The following is a 21,097-nucleotide window of genomic DNA, read 5'->3' as shown; positions in this document are numbered from 1 at the left end:
CTCATGTCACAACAGAGGTTAAGGATAGGCATGGAGTTGATGGTAATGGGCTCGGGAATGCAATATGTTAACGAGATGTCCTCACATCGTATTGTGGAGCCAACGTGTGTGTGTGTGTGCGTGCGTGCACCTGGCTCTCCTTCTCTGTGAGTCTGTGGCAGACGGTCTGAGAATAGATTGTCTGGAATTTGATAGTCATTGTTGAAAAGCTCTTGCCAGTTAGGCCAATTAGTGGCTCTGTTACAATGTCGGTACCCCGTCTTTAACGGGACGCTACTGGACAAAATGACCTTTCAGGTTTCCTTTCGGACTTGAAGGGCTGAAGGAGTTCTACAAAGTTGAACTTTTCCACAAGAACAAAATGGCTGCTGGAGACAGAGGGCATCGTGAAGAAAAGTATTATTAGTAGTATTATCTGCACTGAATATCACTACAAAGAACAGAAACACACTGACATGCCTTTTGTGTCTGTATGCGTGTGTGTGTATATGCATGTATGTGTCCAACAGAGGCCAGATGAGGAGGTGGTGGTTGACCAGGGAGGGACCAGCTCAGTAATGAACATCCACTATGAGAAGGAGGAACTAGAAGGTGAGTATCGTGTAAAACATTACAGTAAGGGACACAGCGGGGCGACATGAACTGCTGTCTGCCACAGTGTTCCAAAATTTAAGATTCTCATTTATGAAGAATGGTTTCTTTTCACAATAACATATTATTGTTGTTTTATATACCATGATGAAATAGAATGCACTTATCCACATTTTTCTTTCTTTTTTGTTTGCCTAGCCATTCACCTTACACTTCAGGTGTTAAATGCTATTGTCAGCTGCACAGTATGTCAGTGATACACACACAAAACAAAAGACTGAAAACTGGAGGGACTTTGTTATTATCATTATTTTGGTCATTATTGTCTAGTTAATCCAACACTGAAGTTCATTGGTTCAAACTTTCCACAATGTTAAACACCTGACTACAGCCCGTTCAGAAGTTTTGTTTTTCACTGATTGAGGAGCAGCCAGAGAAGCAGCATGCTGGCAGCTGAACTAGATGTAGTGTTGATTTATCCTTTAACTACATCTCTGTATGGCTTTAGCTCCTTTTCCTTTTCTTAAAGTACAATCAGAGATATCTCAATCTCTGCATTTCCAAAGCACGGCTCCATTATTTGTGTATTTTTAGATTCAACAAAATGGTCTAGTGACATAGTGTACATAGTATATAAAAGATTAAATGTAAGAGGAAACAATTTTTCTGCCATTACACATAGTAAATAGTTTTTCAACTGGAGAAAACTATATTCTACATAGTTACACTGCCGGCCAGTTATAAGTGTAACCTAAAATATTTTTCAGGAAAGTAACTGCATCCATTGGATTGCCTAAATAAAGTGGAGTAAAAAAAGTATGCTTCCCGCTGAAATGTAGTAGCGCAGAAGTATTGTAAAATAATGGACATATGTAAGAAAAGTGACTGTACTGCAAAGTTGTACTTGATTAAGGACAGTATATTCCTTAGATTAGTACCTTACACCACAGGTGAGCTGACCTCACGCAGCCTTCAGCAGATCTCCCAAGACTGCTTACTATATATCGTACATATTTTATCAAACAGTATGACGGAGCAACGTTTTCTGCATGATTTAGTCATTTCTATGTGCGGTGTGTGTGTGTGTGTGTGTGTGTGTGTGTGTGTGTGTGTGTGTGTGTGTGTGTGTGTGTGTGTGTGTGTGTGTGTGTGTGTGTGTGTGTGTGTATCATTTACAGTGTGAGTTGTTTTGGAGACATGTGTATGTGTTGTGTCCTTGTCTGGTGGAGATGAATAGAGCTGAACATTAATAATAAATCCTCCATCTATCCAGAGGACGGTTGGGGAACATAGGTGTGTGTGTGTGTGTGTGTGTGTGTCACCAGGCCCAATATTGCTTTCCAAGAGGAATAATAACATGTTCGGAGATGGAACACTCAGCTGCACCTCAGTAGCTTTGTTTCCTCGTTGCACCCCAAAATATCTAACTATATATCAAACTGCCACAGACTCTTTGATAAACCCATGTTCCATTTTTTTCAACAGGTTGCCAGAACAGTTTTATACATTTTCTGTTCAAGCCTCTCTTTTGATATTCAAATAAAACCCCTATATGTCAGTGTCACTCGCATTCAGTGTCTTGTTATCACAGCGTGTTGCATTCAACACTGAATACACTGATGATAATAACAGAAGGCAGCAGTTGAGAGTCATGTCGGACAGGGAGCATGGTGTTGTTCCCTGATTTTCCCCTTGGAGCTTTGGGCCAACGCCCAATGCTCTGTTCAATGGCTTTCACTTTCACCATCTGAGCTATAGTAAGAGACCACAGGGCACCCAAATTCAACTCTACTGTCCCCTGTTAGCAGTTCCCTCCTCTGCTCTGTTCTCTTTTCTTTTCTCTTTAAGTTGTTCCATGTGGAATACAAGAAGATGGTAGTTTTATCCTCAGCTTATTAGGACTGTAAATTATCAGAACGGCTGGAATGAAATGTACTTGTGTGTTTGTATTTATAGAGAGTGGAAAAAATTACACAAGCAACAAATCCCAATGACAGAAAAGGCATGTTTGCTATGTGTAAAAAAATCAACAGTATGTTTCAGCTTAAAAAGGGTCTGATAATCAGAGAAACATAACCAAAAAACAAGGTTAATGTAGCAAAAAATAAGTACAGGATACAGACAACAGACATAAAGGTAACAAAATGTTTGTACGGTTTCTACCTGTTTTCTTTTTTTTCAATTAAATTTAAATGAAAAGCCTTTGTTTATAACAACATTTGATAAAGGTGCAGCCCAAAATTGAAGAGCTTATCTGATAAATAAACATGCTCGAAACACTCTAAAGGCCAAGGAGAAAAAATTTATTCAAGTAGCAACCTTCATACGATTTCTTTCCAAGAAATAAAAGATGAAACAGAAATGTCCACAGAAATCTGAAATACAAAACTATTCATTGTGAGCCATTGTGAGCTTTGGCCTTCCTGGATCTCCTCCTTCTTTAAGCTCATTTGAATAAAACAGACTTAGATTTGTATTCATATTTCATTTAGTACAGTTTATTTATAATCACTTGTAAGGGGAAGATACTGAACTCCCAAGAATCTTTATGGGCATTTACAGCACCATGATGATGTTCTATGTTTTTTATTTCAAATCTCTGTTGTGTTGGATTTTTGTTAAATAAATAGACAATAGTGATGAAATTACAGCAATATGCTTGCATATCAGTATTGCTTGTTTATCAGTAAATAATGACACTATGTGTATAAAAGTGTTACTCAGTTACTCTTCTCTCGCCTCTTTTTTAGGCCACCGGACTCTGTTTGTCGGGGTTCGGATGCCCAGGCAGAGCCATCGTCACCACAAACCCCATGGCTCTCGGCACCGCAAGAGAGACAAAAGGGCAGGAAGCATCGCAACACAACAAAGCGAGGAAACTGAGACAACCACCTCCAGTCATGGTAACACACACACACATACAAAACTTCTTCTTAGACTACCACTTTACAGACAGTGTCTTTTACTTTTTCCAATCCAGTATTTTTACTGATTCGGAGAGAGAGTGGTCATGGCTCAGTGGAGAACGTGGATACGCAACGTACTTGCGCATCCATCGCCTAGAGAGGAGGCACTGATTATTAAACAAAGCCCATCAATACTGTGGGCACTTCACATGCTTGTACACACACGTTCAGCACTGCAGGCTAAAATTGACAAGCCCACTAATTAGCTATCAAAGAACAGAAACTAGTCAGCATGTGTGTGTATGTGTGCATGCATGTGTACGTGGACCCTGTAGTCAAAGGCATGTACTGATAAAGTAAGTAGTGTTGTGTGAGTTTGTGAAAGTCTTTGAGAACCACAGCTCACCTCTCGTTCCTCCCTCACATCTTCTCACCTCATCAGACACGCCGTCCCAGCGGGTCCAGTTCATTCTGGGCACAGAGGAGGATGCTGAACATGTGACCCACGAGCTGTTCACTGAGCTGGATGAGATCTGTGTGAAGGATGGCAAGGATGCTGAGTGGAAGGAAACAGCCAGGTCAGGCTCTCCTCCGGGAGCTGTTGACAACAATGCTTGGCAATAAAGCTTCTGACAGCTATATACAGCTGTAATGTTATGAAGAGGGAGTATTGGTTACATTTAAAGCTCAGTGGATCATTTTTTGGTTGGTTTGTTCAAGACGAAAAGCTCAGAGGAGCGACAAAAAAACAGTGCTGTGATCTTGTTCATGCTGGTCAAATGCCACATCTCTCTTTCACATGCTTATGTCAAACCTTTCCCTCATATTTATGATATTTATGAGAGGAAATTGTGTAAACCACAATGTAAAAGATGTGAAGCTGATGTGTCTACGGGATCATGGGGACAACGTCTTTCTTTTTAAGGATTAATGTTCCTCTCTTTCTGTTTGTAAGAATTACACTTAAGGATGCTCTGAAGACCCAACAAAATTCTTGTGTGAAGAATAAGGCCCATTTATCAAGCAACTGACTCATGAAGTGTGAGAATAACATTTTAAAAGGCAACTTTCAAGTGATCACATGATTAACTGCATGTAGGAAAAGCCAGTTGGAGACAATTATTAATGCAAATAATATTGTTCATTTATTTTATCCTTAAATACATGGGAGTAGATTTCTAAACAAATCAATGTCAGCTTTATTCTTGTTGTTTGTGAAACAGCTGGTGTAACATTCTGTGAAATTTCAAATTGAATGCAAATGCTAGGCTAAATCTACCTCATTCTGAACTGAATATATTGCATTAGATAGTCTTTTACTCATCATGACCCATGAAATTTTGTACAATCACTCCAGAACATGTCTCAAAGGGTGTGTGTTCAACTCTGTCTCTGTACTGCAGACATCTAGGATCTAATCTGTAACTGAAGACACCTCTGGAGCTCTCTCTGGATAGACATTTGCTAAATAGACTTTATTTATTGTGTGAATAATGTGAGTTCATTTCCACTTGCAAACTGAAGTCCAAAATTCCACTTTAAGAAGTTCATTAAAAACAGCCCCTCTTTACCTCACAGGTGGCTGAAGTTTGAGGAGGACGTGGAGGATGGCGGGGAGAGGTGGAGCAAGCCCTATGTCGCTACTCTCTCCCTCCATAGCCTGTTTGAGCTTCGCAGTTGCATCATCAATGGCAGCGTGTTGCTTGACATGCATGCTGACTGCATCGAAGAGATTGCAGGTGAGAATTTGACATATAATAATATCTTAGAACCACAGTGCTATCTATCCCTAGGAAAAAAAGGCAGCCTCTGTCTGAACAAAGATTTTTATAGGAACATTGCAAGAAAGTTTTTATCATTAGTGTAAGTGACTGGTTGCTTCTTCAAATAGATGATTTCACAATGTATTTTCCTGTCACTTCTTGCTCCTGTGCTTGATTAAATATTAAATGCATTGACACAGTACAGGCTCTATATCTCAGCTGCGATGCCCACTGGATTTGCGCCACAAATCAATATAATCTCTTAAGAGAGGAGACACACATGCAGTACAGGCCTAAGGGGAGCACGATCATCGCGCTGGCTGCAGAAACACACAAGCAGACACACACAGACCCAAGTTGTCAGCCACAGAAAAGGCAAAATTTACTTTTACTAATTATTTCCATGTTATGTCAACATAAGGTGGCATGTTACTTGCAGTACTGTAGAAAGTGTGACAACAAGCCTGTCAATATTCAAATATGTATTGAAGCAAAATACTTTTCAAAGCCAAAGTCTAAGCCATTTAGTCTTATTTATAATTTTTAGGATTACCACAAGTAACTCAACAGTGATGAATAGTAAACAAACCAAGTTCATGTTAAGCTAACAAAGCTAACCAGGTGGGAGTTCCTCTTGCCTGGTCTTGTGGTCTAACTTGTATCACAATTTGACACAAGTTACTTATCAGACCTTTTCCTCTTCTTTCTCTCCCTCTGGACAGCGACTAGATTCCAGCCATGAGTGCAGCATGTTTGAATGTGCGCCTGTTTATAACTTTCTCTCTCCCAGCACAAGCTGGGTGCGAGCTCTACCACCTCCTGTTGCTGATTGACTTGAACAATGTTGTGGGGATCGCACCGAGCCATTTTCTTTGTGTTTAATTTCCAGACCCAGGGCTGTGTAGGAAAACCAGATTTTTTTCACAGCATACACAGAGCTAGCGAACTGTGAGGAAATATTTACTGAATTTAATAAAAAGTGTATTGGATTAGAATCGCTGAGTATCCCTTTAAGTTGAACAAACAAGAATGGCTGCTTGGTGGTTGTGTTTTACTGGAATTTTGCAGCTGAACTTCTGTTGAACCTGATTTGCATTAAAATATACAATTAAATAAAGCTGCTTCTGCAATTCAAGCTAATTTTCATACAAGCGTGCATATAACTATGCACCTGCAATTTGCATGCAAGCCCACGATTAGATGTCCATGAATGAGTGAATGACCATAGGTTTAAATTGGAAAGACATGTAAATGATTTATGTACACACACACACACACACACATGTGCGCACACACACACTCTAAACCTCACAGTCGTCTGAAAGTTAATCATTAAACAGATTTCAACAAATGCAAAGTATTGTTTGCAAATGATATTTCACGTTCCTGTCCATCCCATCCACACACACACACACACACACACACACACACACACACATGGTCAGTCTTCCTCATGGTCAGATTGTGACAGGTTTACAGTCTGAACAGACTTCTTGTCTGCGGTCGTTCCTCTTCTCCAGCTCCCCACTGCTCTCTCTTGTGACTCCTGCCAGCAGCACCTGGTCTCCAAACCTTAGCCAAGATGGTAGAAGAGATACAGAAAACTTTACCAATGTTATTTATGTTATGTAGTTGTTTATTTTTGGTAGTGTGGTGAACTGAAACCAAGGATGTAATTGAAAATCCTTGAAGTTGCATAAAAGGCATATTCTATACAAAACCTTTATGCTGAAACACAAGACTTAACCTCTGTAGCCCAAAGGAGCTATAGGATAGAGGATAGAGTCTAATTGATTCAGACTTTCCCCGAAAATGTCAACATAATAGGATACCAACATAAAAAAAATCACAGATATTGTGGTTGAAGGTAATTCTCCCTGCTCTAAACACCACCAGGGTCCAAATAATTCAATTGTAGTGGAATTTAAGCAGGTAAATGTATGGGGAAATCCTTTTATAATGGAAGCGAGCTTGCTCTCACCTCAGTCTGGTTTTAAAAAGTCTGACAGTTGATAAATAACTCTCCAAGTCCAATAGAATTTATCTTACTTAATTAAAAGTATCTGTTAATTAACATCAACAAAGTACGTTGAAGTAAAATCAATGAAGGAGGCTGCTTAGACCACTTCTTTGAACTTGACAGATATTATTGAATGTGTCTCTTTGTCATATGAGTAACCGATGGTCATCTGTCAAGTGATACACTAGAGGAGGCAGAGCTGTTGCTGTAGTCTCAAATTAGAAGGAAAGTGATCCATCCAAGTTTATGATGTGTGAGTGGAGGCTGCGTCAGATGTACCATTTGTGGGTTTTGATTTAATTTCAGCCTCCTTTGGGCAGTTCTCTTGTCACTGTCCTTATTAACATGGCTGATTATACTGGCGCTGAGCTCGACACATTAGCGCTGGCCTTGAAGTGTGCTCAGAATGAATACAGCCACTGCAGTGTGTGTGTGTGTCAGTTTGATTGACTGTAGAGGAGAGAAGGAAAGGAGTAAGGAAAGATCCAGTGCTGACTCAGCAAGTCACTATGAAAAAGAAAGCACAGGGAGAGAAGTGGTGAGAGAGAGGAAGATATGCTGATTATTCTCTGCAATCCCACATGACTCGATATGTTGGTCAAATATTGACCTATCCCTTTCCAATACACTTTCTGTTCAGCACTGTACATTTACATATTGACAGATGTATGAGATTATAACATTTTAAACCACTGCAATTAAAGGAAAAATCAAATATTTCATAGTTGAAAGAAGGCTCTATAGTTGGAGTATTAGGCTCTTTATTAACTAGTTTTTTTGTGCGTTCAAGTTCTGGTCAACATAGAACATACGTACGTATTTCTTTGCCCGTGTGTTGCAGACATGGTGCTGGACCACCAGGAGGCGTCCCATGAGCTGGACGACAGTGTGAGAGTGAAGGTGCGTGAGGCTCTGCTGAAGAGACATCACCACCAGAACGAGAAGAAGAAGAACCTGATGCCCATGGTACGCTCCATCGCTGAGGGAACCCGCAAACAGTCAGAGACCCAACTCACAGGTGGGTTTCATACTGTACACAAACACAGATACATATCCTGCCAAACTTCTTTGCAAGCCAGTAACATTAAAACAGTCCAGATCATATCTTGATACAAATCAAATGCTGAAATCTAGTATCATGGATTTAAATCATAATTACATTTGTACATGTATTTAAAGTCTTATAAACATGACTTAACTTTGAAGTATTTTAGTGAGATTTTGCTCCATTGGATTTAAGATTACATAAGATTTGAATGGATGAATGGAGAAAAACTACGGAATAAAAGTAAGCAGGAAGAGACTAAAAGCAGCAAAACTAAGCAACAGACAGACCCATAAAATAAAGCACAATCTCTAAACAGTGACACTAAATGCTTTCAGGGACAAACTGTCCAAAACATTTAACTGTGGCAATATATTGGCAGCTAAGCATTACTGCCTTCATTGGTTGTGTTTTTCACTTTGCACTTGGCAGGCCAATAAATATATATATGGACTCTGATTCTCTCTCTCTGTCTCTCTCTCTGTCTCTCTCTCTCAAACACCCACTGCTTTACTGTCCAGCAGGGCATGCCACATCTCCCCAGCCTCCACCTGCTACAGAACCAGCTAAGAACGGTGGCGGACAGGACAGCAACCAAGTGGACCTCAGCAAGGTAGACAAACATGCATTGGAACAAGTGTATTTTTTCTTCTTCTCAGGAATGTGTGCAGTTTCTCAGTGCACACTGTTCCTGTATATGGATGGATGCTGTGAAGACCAAAATTGAATATGAGTATAAAAAAGCGTAGGTGTAATGAGTGTGACACATCTGACAACAGCAGTATAAGATCTTTTTTGGTTGGGCTATGTATGTAGCTCTCTGCCAAGGTCTGTAATCAATGTTTGGTGTGCTGTCAACATCATCATCAATTAGGTCACATAGTGCCCCCTAGGAAACAACAAGAGAACTACATGTGTTGGAAATGCATCTCTGAAAGACTGTTTACCACAGCCACATAGGACACAGTTAAAAGCTTCTTCTTCTTTATTACTGTACAGTTTAACATCACTAGCACTGAAATGATAGCTAGGTTCTCTGGAATTGTGGTGGTAAAGCTTTATGTACAACTCTTAGTTAGTGCAAGTTACAGGATGCAGGGATGTGCCTGTTAAAAAAATGACTACCACAGTAGGTATTTAGTAATTGTATTGTATTCTTAGCTGATATTAACTTCAACCTTGTCTCACCAGGTGGACCTGCACTTCATGAAGAAGATCCCAGAGGGTGCAGAGGCCTCCAATGTACTAGTGGGAGAACTGGACTTCCTGGAGCGGCCCATTGTGGCCTTTGTCCGCCTCTCCCCTGCTGTGCTGCTCACTGGACTCACTGAGGTCCCCATACCAACGAGGTAGATGGCCACTTCTCTTTGCAGATACATAAACAATGGTTCAGTAAAATCTAATTATGTTGATTCAATAATCCACAAATTATTTACTTTGAATCATCTTCTTACAAATGTCAGGTTCCTCTTCATTCTCCTGGGGCCAGATGGAAAGGCCCAGCAATACCACGAAATTGGACGCTCCATGGCAACCATTATGACAGATGAAGTAAGAAAAGCTCCGTCAGTTAAAATCTAGCTTCAGACACATTCACAGAGCAAATCAAATCTCAACATCTTCCTTGGAAAGGCAGGCGGTTAAGTTTACTCTGTCCCTCACGTCTCTCTTGATCAGATCTTTCACGATGTAGCCTACAAGGCAAAGGACAGAAGTGACCTGCTGGCTGGGATAGATGAGTTCCTGGACCAAGTGACAGTCCTGCCACCAGGAGAGTGGGACCCCTCCATCCGCATCGAGCCCCCAAAGAGTGTCCCCTCTCAGGTACACAACTTTGATGACATAGAGATTTACTTTAAGGTTTGAATTTCAGCTAAAACCTTTTTTTTTTTTTGTCTGTTCCTGGACTGTCACTGGGTATCTGCAGGAGAAGAGGAAGATGCCCGGAGTCCCTAATGGCACAGCCTGCCAGGTAGAAGAAGAGCTGCATGCTGAGCACCATGGGCCAGAGCTGCAGAGAACTGGAAGGTAGGTTGTCATTTGCAGGTTTATTGCACAGGCTTGTTGCTTCAGTAATGTGTGCTATAATACACAAACATCAAGTTCAGATTTCAAAAAGCAAGATGTTATACCCCAGAAATGTTGACTATCAGGATATGCTGTATAAAAGGATAAAAGCAGCCTGTAACATGGAGGAAGCACCAGTTATGTTTCTGAAGGGACGGGTGGAAGCCTGGGGCTGAGTTTAACACTGACCACATCTGTCATTTGCTGGCGCCACAAAATCTAACTGTGGATATATGACAAGCTGAGGTGGGACAAGCAAGTGACAACCCCTACAGACAAGTTTTATTATTTATTATTTATTATTTACACACCCTTAAAATCTTGTCAACTAGAAATTGGCAATATCATTACATTAACATGTCAAATTGTTCTCTATACCTCTGCACCTCTCTTCTTTTGTTGTGCGCTGTGATCAGGTTGTTCGGCGGTCTGATACTGGACATCAAGAGGAAAGCGCCATTCTATCTGAGTGACTTTAAGGACGGCCTGAGCCTCCAGTGTGTGGCCTCCTTCCTCTTCCTTTATTGTGCCTGCATGTCTCCTGTCATCACCTTTGGAGGACTACTGGGGGAGGCGACAGAGGGGCGCATCGTAAGAGCACAAACAAACTCAGACACACATTCACACACTGTAATCACATACAACATTATGGATGCAGTATAGACTTTGTACATGTTAATGTAATACTGTACTGCACACGTTTCCTCCATGTGTTGTAGAGTGCCATAGAGTCCTTGCTTGGTGCGTCTATGACTGGAGTAGCCTACTCTGTGTTTGCTGGTCAGCCTCTCACCATTCTGGGTAGCACTGGTCCTGTGCTGGTTTTTGAGAAAATCCTCTTCAAGTTCTGCAAGTATGTATTAGAACAACCTCTCTGTGACATTTATATCATCACCACCCGATTATGTATTCCTTTTCTACCCCTAATCTTTTCTCTTGTTCTTTCATATCAGGGACTACGACCTTTCCTATCTGTCACTAAGGACTTGCATCGGCCTGTGGACGGCCCTGCTGTGTTTGATTTTGGTTGCCACAGACGCCAGCTCTCTGGTGTGCTACATCACTCGGTTCACAGAGGAGGCCTTTGCTGCCCTCATCTGCCTCATCTTCATCTACGAGGCCTTGGAGAAGCTCTTCCACCTGGGAGAAGTCTACCCCTTCAATGCACACAGCGATCTGGACCAACTTACACTGGTGTAGTGAGTAACAAAATGTTCACTCCCCTTGGTTTCCTCTGTCTTTCACCTGCATGTTCAGGTTTTTCTTTGTTCATTGTTTTCTTTCTGTGCTTTGTTCTTCTCTAAGAATACATAGCCGTCTTCTCCTCACTATGTGGCTTTGCTGTTTCTTTGTTTCTGCTCTCCTCTAAAAGCCTTCAGATCCCATCCTTCCATGCTGTTTCCTTTATGTCTGGCCTAATTTGACTGATAAAAAATGTGAGCCCATCCTTTTTGTCAGCCACTGATTTTTCTTCTGTGTGCTTTGTGCTCTTTCTCTCTCTCTCTCTCTAGCTGTAGGTGTGCAGAGCCAGATAATCCCAGTAATAAAACCTTAGAACTCTGGAGTGAGAGAAACATCACACCCGCTGCTGTACCCTGGTCCAACCTTACTGTCAAGGTAATGTAACTATGCGGAAACACACACACACACACACATACGTGTGCACACACACACACACACACCTAATGTTAGCGTAACTTTCACATGATAGCACACACTGCATTCAGTCCATTGTGTTTACTTACCATTCAGTTCACCTTCTTCACCTTCCCCTGAGCAGCTAACCTCTTTTAAGGACCTTTGCAAACACTGAGAAGGACATTCAATTGATCTACCTTTCACTGCTGTGTGTGTAACCGAGCACACCAAAGGTTTATCTTGTTTCTTCTTAGTACGCTTTGTAGACTCTTCTTGTCTGACAGATAATTTTGATAAAATCTTAAGGTGCAGACAGGCCGCCTCTGGGGAGGAAGCATCTGGACGCCCCAGAAAACTAAACTCTCCAGCTGATGGGGTTAGGGTTAATTAACTGGGCGGTGCTTGGTTGTGAATGTCGGCCTGGTCACACACCTTCTTGTATTATAGTTAAACAGTACACTAAAATATGTTTCTGAAAAGTAAATGCAGTAGCACAATCTTGGTTCATATTCAGCACTGCCTAGTTTGACACTTTGATCTGATCTTTTAAGCCTGGTGTAGTTATGCTGGGCAGACTCATTTGCATAAAATTCAGGTCGAGTCGTTTTAATGCAAATACAGATATGGTGAATGCTCTGAAAACTCGCTGCGGCGAATCCATCATGCACTGTGAAGCCGGATCACCTGTTCTGCATAGAAAATAAATTTTTCTAATATGACCTCTTTGAATCTCTACAGGAGTGTATCAGTATGCAGGGCCACTTTGTTGGGACAGCATGTGGCCACCATGGCCCCTATACCCCAGATGTTCTCTTCTGGTCTACCATCTTGTTCTTCTCGACCTTCTTCCTGTCTGCCTTCCTCAAACAACTCAAGACTAGTCGTTATTTCCCCACCAAGGTAATTCACCAATATGACTGCTCACTTGGCTAGGGGTTACCACATTAGTAACCACTGATCTCTGAGTGTTGTTATTGCTCGTGCCTAGGTGCGGTCCATGATCAGTGACTTTGCAGTGTTCCTCACCATTGCCGTCATGGTTCTGCTTGACTATGTTGTTGGAGTGCCCTCCCAGAAGTTGAAGGTGCCCAGCAAATTCCAGGTATAGAGGAAATAATAACAATAATAATGTGAACCTTGATGTTAAACTGCATTGTTATGGTTGAATCATGGCCTCACTTCTCTTAAATTGGCTCCTCTAGCCTACCAGAGACGACCGAGGTTGGTTGATCAATCCAATAGGACGCAACCCATGGTGGACAGTCCTGGCTGCATCTATTCCAGCTCTTCTCTGTACCATCCTTATCTTTATGGACCAACAGATAACTGCTGTGATCATCAACCGCAAAGAGCACAAACTGCTAGTAAGAAAAAATCTGAAAATTCTGATCATACAGCTGCCCTATCTCTGCACCGTTGCTTCCAGCTGCAGACTGTCGCTAAGTTATTTGTTTGTATTCAGTTATTCAGTTTCCTTCTCTCTGTTATGCAGAAGGGCTGTGGGTACCACCTGGACCTGCTGATGGTTGGGATGATGCTGGGCGTGTGCTCCATCATGGGCTTGCCCTGGTTCGTAGCAGCCACTGTCCTGTCTATCTCTCACGTCAACAGCCTAAAGCTGGAGTCAGAGAGCTCGGCTCCGGGAGAGCAGCCTCGCTTCCTGGGCATCAGAGAACAGAGGTTAACTGGCCTGCTCATCTTCCTGCTCATGGGCTGCTCTGTATTCATGACTGGAGCCCTGCAGGTTAGTCAGACAAGCCGAGCAATGCTGCCCCCCTCTGGCTTGGATATTTAGTCAGAGAAGTGAGAGCGTGAAATAGTCAAAGTATTACCAAAGCTCATGGATGTATGTTGTTGTTTTTTCATAGTTCATTCCAATGCCAGTGTTGTATGGTGTTTTCCTGTACATGGGAGTCTCTTCATTAAAAGGCATCCAGGTAATGTGCAATCTGACATATATAAATACAGCAATGTTATTCTATATGGCAAAGATGATTTATAGTAAAGCCACTATGTGTACACTTTGAACATTTGTCACTTTGGCACCCCCTAATTATAGTGTGGGGGTAATTCAAATACAAAATGTTTCAAGTTGTTCCCTCAGCTGTTATGCCCTTTCCTCATCTAATTAATGCTGTTGCAATTCAGTGCGGCCTGACAGTTAATTGTCAAACCAATTTAACTAAATTTGTCATTCATAATCACTTTTTTCTCTTGCCATATTCACATCTGTGTCTCTGCTCTTCTCTCCTTAATTCAATTCTCCTGTTACCCTCTGTCTCTGACTTCTCTACCACCTGTTTTCATCACCATCATTTCTCAGTTCTTTGACCGTCTGAAGTTGTTTGGCATGCCAGCAAAGCACCAGCCAGATTTCATCTACCTGCGCCACGTGCCCTTGAGGAAGGTGCACCTGTTCACTGTTACCCAGCTCACGTGTCTGGTGCTGCTCTGGATAATCAAGACATCCCCCGCTGCTATCATCTTCCCAATGATGGTGAGTTGACCACCACCAACATCCCCTCTCCTTTCTCCAGTCTCTCCATGCCATCTATTTAAATGACAGGCATCTTTTTTCTCCTGTACTTGCAGGTGCTAGCGCTGGTTTTCATCCGCAAGCTGCTGGACTGGTGTTTCTCTGACCGAGAGCTAAGTTACCTGGATGACTTAATGCCTGAATGGAAGAAAAAAAACCTTGATGATGCCTCCAAAGAGATACAAGAGGTAGTCTTAATGGAAATCTTAATAAAATACATGAAAATAAATAAATAAAAATGCATGTTTTGACTGTGTATGTTTGTGGCGGTGGGTGCATTTTTTAGGAATCACTGGTTATGCTCAATGCAAAAAAGGAAGATACTGTTCAGATTCCCATGGAGAGCAGCAAGCCCATTCAGACCCCAAAAGCACATGACCCCAGGTAAGAACACACATTCATGCACACCCACACACACTCAAATGGACAGAATGGACATCAGATGATTGGAGTGGTAAGATTATGCGAGAATTGTTTCACCTTCCTGTCTATCTATTTGTATCCTTGTCTTGTTTGGATGTGGTTGTCTGTTTTTAAGTCCACCCCATAAAGACTAACACACTGAGACCCTAAAAGCCCCAACTCACTCCCAACATTGTCTGCTTTCTGTGCTTACCCTCCTTTTCCTCTCCCTGATCCATAGGTGTGATCCCTCTGATATTAATATATCTGATGAAATGTCTAAAACTACCGTGTGGAAATCCCTCAACTCCAATCAAAAGGACACTCGTCCTATGGCCGCTAAGAAGGCAAGGCCATACCCTCTTTTTCCTCACCCCTGTCATCTGGAAATGTTCCTGCTACACAGTGTGGTCTCTCACTTCTTTTGTGCTTTCCAATTGTTGTGCCAACTGGTAATTGCAAAGATGAGGGCAGCCAAACTGTGCTCTGTGCTGTGTTAATTCCGACTTTGTATGTTCTACTCCGCAGGATTGAAGGGATCACGTTCATAGATGAGTAATGGACGTCCACATTCCTGACAGACTCAGCTGTGTCACTTGACTGTAGTTCTGGACCACAGGAAACTGCGACTGCCGTCAGCCTCTTCAGTGCATAGAGAAACAAGTCTTGATGATTTCTACCAGCTCCCCGCAACCCATAATACTGTCAATAAACATGCAGACAAAAAGAAAGACATACACATGCAATTCTATCTTTGTGAGGACTGAAAGTGTATTTAAATTAATTAATATTTAAATATATTAATATTATATATTCTTATTTCCCTGAACCAAAGCTCTACAAATTTAAGCTAGTGCTAACCTAATACTTAGTCTGACCCCTTGATTAAAAACTAGCCCCAACCTCAGCAACCTTAACCATCTTAACCGGTTAACCAGTGTAAAACCCTGATCTCAAACACCATCATCTTCTACTTTTGGGTTTCTACTAAACCAGACAGGGAAGAAGGCCCTTAGTGATTCTGGTCTGTGGCTTCCCATCTTAGTTGTGAGCTTGAAGGATGATATAAAAGATGAAACTTTAAAGCACTCTCTCCTGTAGCAGCATTCACCTGTTATCAAATTTAGTATTGAAAAGCTCCCTTTTAATTAATTTGTGTAGATCATTTAGACAGGCTCTGATAGTGTAATGTAGAGACAGATCCTGGAGCCGCTTTATCCACATAAACAGTAAATAATGGATCAACTGCGAGGACACTGTGACAGCTAATGGCAGGCATAGTGATTTCACTGATTTACAGCTGAAATCCACGAATTTATTTGAAACTCATTTGGATGTAACATTTCGCGCAGCCTAACAACATGCCAGTTAGTCAGTCAGTAATATAATGTCACTGGTATATCTCCAAAAATTACTGGATGTTTGGTTTTTAGCTCATCGGGACAACGCTGTTGCTTGTCTATAAAGATCAGCTTTACTGCCAATGAAATAGCCACTAGACAATTTGAAGGGCATGCCATCCCCCGTGTTAGCAAAATTACCAAAATGAAGCCTCCTCGTTAACCTGTCGTCCCCCTTCTACCTTAGGAACAGAGATAGTGCAGTGGATGATTGGTTGTTTAGTTTAATATGTAGTCTAGTATGCCTGACTCATTGATCATCTGTGCAAGTTAGAAGCTATGGCCCCGACCATGGCTGTGGAATATCAGTAGTCTAACTGCGCTTTTTGATGCGTTTTGATAAATCCATAACGTTGTCCATGGTGCTGAAGTACAAGTCAGATTTGTAATTGCTCCTTCTGTCAGTTCTGTCTTAAATTATTAATATTCTCTAAACTATATACTATAAATAGAGTAGTGTCACCTTCATGATCTAAGTGACATGTAGCAACGTGTAGTCATGGGGTGCTCCCATTGCGCCACCCCCCCTGTTAAAAATTAACAAACCGCCGACTGGAAGTAGCCCATTGTAAATTCCCTTGTAGGGTGGATTTTCTATTTCATTCTAAAACTAGCCATACCTGTAAACTGAATCCTGACATAAATATAAACCAGGAATATGCCCAGTTGCCAGTTTATTAGGTACATCTAGCTAAAACTAAAGCAGTCTAATGCAACAGCCCTGTTGTATTTTGGAGGCTGTAGTTTGTGGCGCTGTTGAAGTGTAGTTTGTTATACTTTACTATACAGGTGTTTCAATTATTTTGTCCACCCCATTTAAGTTAATGAGGAGAGACAAGCAGCTGCATTAGTTTAAATTTACTTCCTAACAAATCAGTAATAATTAATACAATTTTGGCCACTTGGGGGAACCAGAAACAAGCTCCAAGCCCAACATGTACACATTATCACTTTTGAAGTTGACATTGTGCTTATTTACATAATCCAACAGATATGGAGCACCATCTTGTGTTTCGGGCCACCTGATGAATGTAAGTCTAATATTCACTCTACTTTTATTTCTGTTTTGGTCTCCACAAACCACTGTGTGAAATATCTTGCTCTTTAGTAGCTAAATACTCAATGCTGCTGAGAGTGGTGAGAGTGAACCAATTAATAAATTACATTAAAGTTGTGGTCTGGAAAATAAATACACTACAAAAAATAAAATAAAAAACAAAGCTCCGTAGAACTGTTGTAGACTACAAGCAGCCTCTTTCAAATACTAGTAAAAATGTAAAGTGTAGCTGCTTTAAAGACAGTTAGTCCTCACAAAGATAGAAAAGCACACATAACAACAACCTATTTACTCCCTTTTTTCAACCTTTCAGGTTTCCCACCTCCAGTGCACACTTAGTTGGGCTATACGATAGAGTGTAAATGCTCCTTTAAAAACAAACCAGGTTCTTTTTAATTATCCAAGTAAGTTTATCTGTCATCATTCCTTAAATCTACTTTTTATTTATGTGCCATGAATATGTTTTTTCTGATAGTGATGATATGGTCAATTATTTCGTAGATTTTAGAAATGCATTGCAGGTTCAGTAATACATAGACAAATCCTCTTTTGGGGCATAACACTTTGTATCGGTTTTGTGTGATGATGATAATGATGTACACTGAAAACTAAATGTTAGAAGACCCACTTCAGTTGAAGCAGTGGCATCAGTAACATGTTTTTTGAGGCGTAATCTTTTTCCCTTTATGGACGTATGTCTTTGAACTAATGATTGTGTAGGATGGAGGTTGTTCTACAGAATCTTTGTCATGTGTTAGTACAGTGTCTTATTTCTTTACCTCAGACGAGCTCATGAATGCTCCTGCAAGCACTTTGGCTGATGTCAGGTTAGGAGAAACCAGAGCAGAAAAATTGTGTGTGTGTTTGTGTGTGAGAGAGAGAAGGAGAGTGTTTGTCCCTTTGAGTATCAGGAAAACAATAACTACTTTGTTATTTTTGCTACAGCATTTTCTGTTAAGCAATAATTTACCTAAAATCTAACCCAAATTGACCTTTACCGCAACTCTTTATTTATCAGGGTCCTTTTGAGCCAGTGAAATCTTTTTTATCCAATCCTGAGTGGAATAGGTTCAGGAAGCCAAAAACACTTTCATTACATGTGCAAAAAACAGTTCAACAATTACACATAAATAGAAAATAATATATTTTGACCTTTGTCACACATTCATTCATTATGTGGAGTCTTGAGACAGGTCAATTTGCATAAACAAGGTTCTGCTGTAATGTGCTCCCCCACATTTTTTATTACCAGAGTTACATCTGGCAGTTGTCTAATTTAGGAAAGGACTCAAAGATTGAAGAGCTAAAGGGAGCAGAGAGACTATGGTGTGAAATAATGACTTTCAATAATACTTTATTTATAGTTGCACTTTCTGTAGATAATGAATTTGTGATATATTTTATTTTCAAGAGATCTATTAAGCAATCAAATGGTTTTACAATAATTTACTACTTATTTATTATTTATTACAACAATATTTTTAGATATAAAATTCCAATGTGTTCTCTTTGCTTTCTGTATATACTGTAATAAGCAAGATGAGCTCAGAGAAAGGCTAAAGAATGCAGCATATGAATACTTAAATATAAATGAATTCAATGAAATACCTTCAAAGCAAGCACTGATGGGAGACAGCAGGAGTTTGTCTAATAAACCGTGATTCCTACACCCTGTTGTCCTCAATGGGAGACCTAGAGTGCATTGAAAGTGCTCATAAATCCGTTATTGATTTATATTTAATTGGACAATAAAAAGAAGGATTAATAAAAGACTAGTATTTATTATTACATATTTTGCAATCTTTAATAGCAGGGTGACATGAAATAAGGGGAGTGAGAGAAGGGGTGACGTGCAACAAAAGGCCCAGGTTGGATTCTAGTAATTATGAATGCTACAATAAGAAAAAGACTACGTAAGTGTAAGTGTAAGTGTAAGCCACTGGGGCCACAGGTGAAAATGACATTATAATAATAAATATTAAAACATCATGTACCAGTAGCACAAGTAGAAAGGACATCATTAATATCCGAGTAAAGTCAGTCAGATCTTAAGTTAGCTTCCATTAGCTACCTGAAGCTACTGGTCATGCCAGATTGTAGCAGCAAAATCACTGAATGAATTGAAGAGATTAAGATTAGGGTAAGAATGTTATTCAAAGATGGATCTAAATATCAGAGAATGTCTATTATTTAAAAAAAAAAAAGAATGATGGTGAATTGATGTAGTCATGCTCAGAAATCCTGGCTTTACTGTCCAGTTAAATATCAATTCATGAACTGTTTTATAACCAATTTCAAGGCAACTTCCTCCATAGTCCTCATCATTTCTATTGAAGTGACTTTAAAGCAAAGTGCACAAGTGCAGTAATCTATCACTGTAACATCACATTCAGTAATACCTCCTCGAAGATTTGTGTGAAAGTTGTGTACATTGTGTTTGCTGTCATGTATTTCTGCTTCAATTCTGTCAGACTTTTGAATGTGAATAGTCTCTGTGAGTCTGAGGACCCATAACTAAACTAATGAATGGCATGACTAAATATTATTCATTGTGTAAATATGTACTGTAACCCAAATTGTGAAAACACTTTTTAACATCCAGAGTTCAATGACTGTAGATTTTGACTGTTTTAATGAGCATCATGTGTCTTAAACTTGATTTTTCAACTCATTAATGTATACGTGAATGTATGGTAAACATATAGTCAAATGCCTTTGGTATGCTGTAGGTTTACTGTATATACAGGTGACCAAGAGAGGCCATACATTTTAATGGATGTGAGTATAAATATATGTGCTGTATGTGTGTGCCTGTCATAGAGTACATAACCACTTCCTGTTGTGCTGTCATTTTTGATGTTTGACCACCTTTAATCTTTTAACAGACCTTTTAAATGCTAGTCATGAGACACAGGCTGTCAAACAAACTGAGAATCATTAGTGTCCCATTCTGAACGATTGTATAATTTCTATATTCCATAAAAATACAACATGTTTCAAATTCTCTCATGCCATTTTTATGTGTAGATGAAAGAGAAAACTGTGCACTGTGTGAGGCTATGTCCTTCTAATGAATATAAGACAAACCTGTGTCTGTTTCAAGGACAAGGTCAGTTTGACAAATGGGCAGATGGATGAAAGAGAGAGAGAGATACTAGAAAGCATGAGGCTTTCAGGGAGAAGAGCGCCTGTATGGCAGTAACCATGATCCTAACGTCTTGGAGCAATAGAAAGAGTGATGCCTTGTCTCTTCAACCACTGAATGATTAGTCTTGAGCAAAATAATTCTACATGTTTTATATGTATATGTAGTTTAATTTTTGATTATGGAAAAATGAAAAATAAATTACAGTTGAAATGAACTGTTGTTTTAGTTATTGCACCATGGTGTCTGGCTGAATGGTTTTATTGGACAGAACTAGGAGATACTCCACGATCTACTTTACTTCTTTGAACTGTCATGTAATTTGATGTATTTAATAGCTTGTCCCACTAGGAGGCAGCAGAGTCATACTTCTTTAGTAAGTTAGTAGATTCCCTCCTAAAATGTATTTAAATTCAAGACTGTCACATCATGTTAAGAGAGATAAACACATGGCACCATCCATCCTGAGAAGTACCCACATGAGAACCTCCTTCCTCCCTCATATACCTCTCTCCCCACCTCTTTCC

At 40.3% G+C, this 21,097-nt stretch overlaps 1 protein-coding gene across 2 annotated transcripts in view; it reads left to right on the top strand.

The window, feature by feature from the left end:
• slc4a8 (solute carrier family 4 member 8) overlaps window positions 1-20,776 on the top strand; it is a 31,818-nt gene extending 11,042 nt beyond the window's left edge. Inside the window, exons 2-25 of one of the 2 annotated variants that reach the window (XM_038697737.1) lie at window positions 510-591; window positions 3,342-3,494; window positions 3,940-4,075; window positions 5,076-5,236; window positions 8,122-8,298; window positions 8,847-8,938; window positions 9,517-9,674; window positions 9,789-9,876; window positions 10,003-10,149; window positions 10,253-10,353; window positions 10,809-10,983; window positions 11,112-11,245; window positions 11,346-11,591; window positions 11,904-12,009; window positions 12,769-12,930; window positions 13,019-13,132; window positions 13,233-13,394; window positions 13,523-13,774; window positions 13,899-13,967; window positions 14,354-14,527; window positions 14,623-14,754; window positions 14,853-14,950; window positions 15,210-15,315; window positions 15,497-20,776. In XM_038697737.1, coding sequence (XP_038553665.1) covers window positions 510-591; window positions 3,342-3,494; window positions 3,940-4,075; window positions 5,076-5,236; window positions 8,122-8,298; window positions 8,847-8,938; window positions 9,517-9,674; window positions 9,789-9,876; window positions 10,003-10,149; window positions 10,253-10,353; window positions 10,809-10,983; window positions 11,112-11,245; window positions 11,346-11,591; window positions 11,904-12,009; window positions 12,769-12,930; window positions 13,019-13,132; window positions 13,233-13,394; window positions 13,523-13,774; window positions 13,899-13,967; window positions 14,354-14,527; window positions 14,623-14,754; window positions 14,853-14,950; window positions 15,210-15,315; window positions 15,497-15,502 — 3,231 coding nt within the window. In that variant the 3' untranslated portion in view covers window positions 15,503-20,776. The remainder of the gene's footprint in view (window positions 1-509; window positions 592-3,341; window positions 3,495-3,939; window positions 4,076-5,075; window positions 5,237-8,121; window positions 8,299-8,846; window positions 8,939-9,516; window positions 9,675-9,788; window positions 9,877-10,002; window positions 10,150-10,252; window positions 10,354-10,808; window positions 10,984-11,111; window positions 11,246-11,345; window positions 11,592-11,903; window positions 12,010-12,768; window positions 12,931-13,018; window positions 13,133-13,232; window positions 13,395-13,522; window positions 13,775-13,898; window positions 13,968-14,353; window positions 14,528-14,622; window positions 14,755-14,852; window positions 14,951-15,209; window positions 15,316-15,496) is intronic. The other variant, XM_038697738.1, reaches the window with a different exon arrangement.
• The last annotated feature ends 321 nt before the right edge of the window (window positions 20,777-21,097 follow it).

This window comes from Micropterus salmoides, unplaced genomic scaffold (genome assembly GCF_014851395.1).
Source record: "Micropterus salmoides isolate LMB-PRFRI ecotype aquatic unplaced genomic scaffold, ASM1485139v1 Ms_hic_scaffold_4, whole genome shotgun sequence".
Classification (NCBI taxonomy): domain Eukaryota; kingdom Metazoa; phylum Chordata; class Actinopteri; order Centrarchiformes; family Centrarchidae; genus Micropterus; species Micropterus salmoides.
This window is presented reverse-complemented; position numbering and strand designations above follow the sequence as displayed.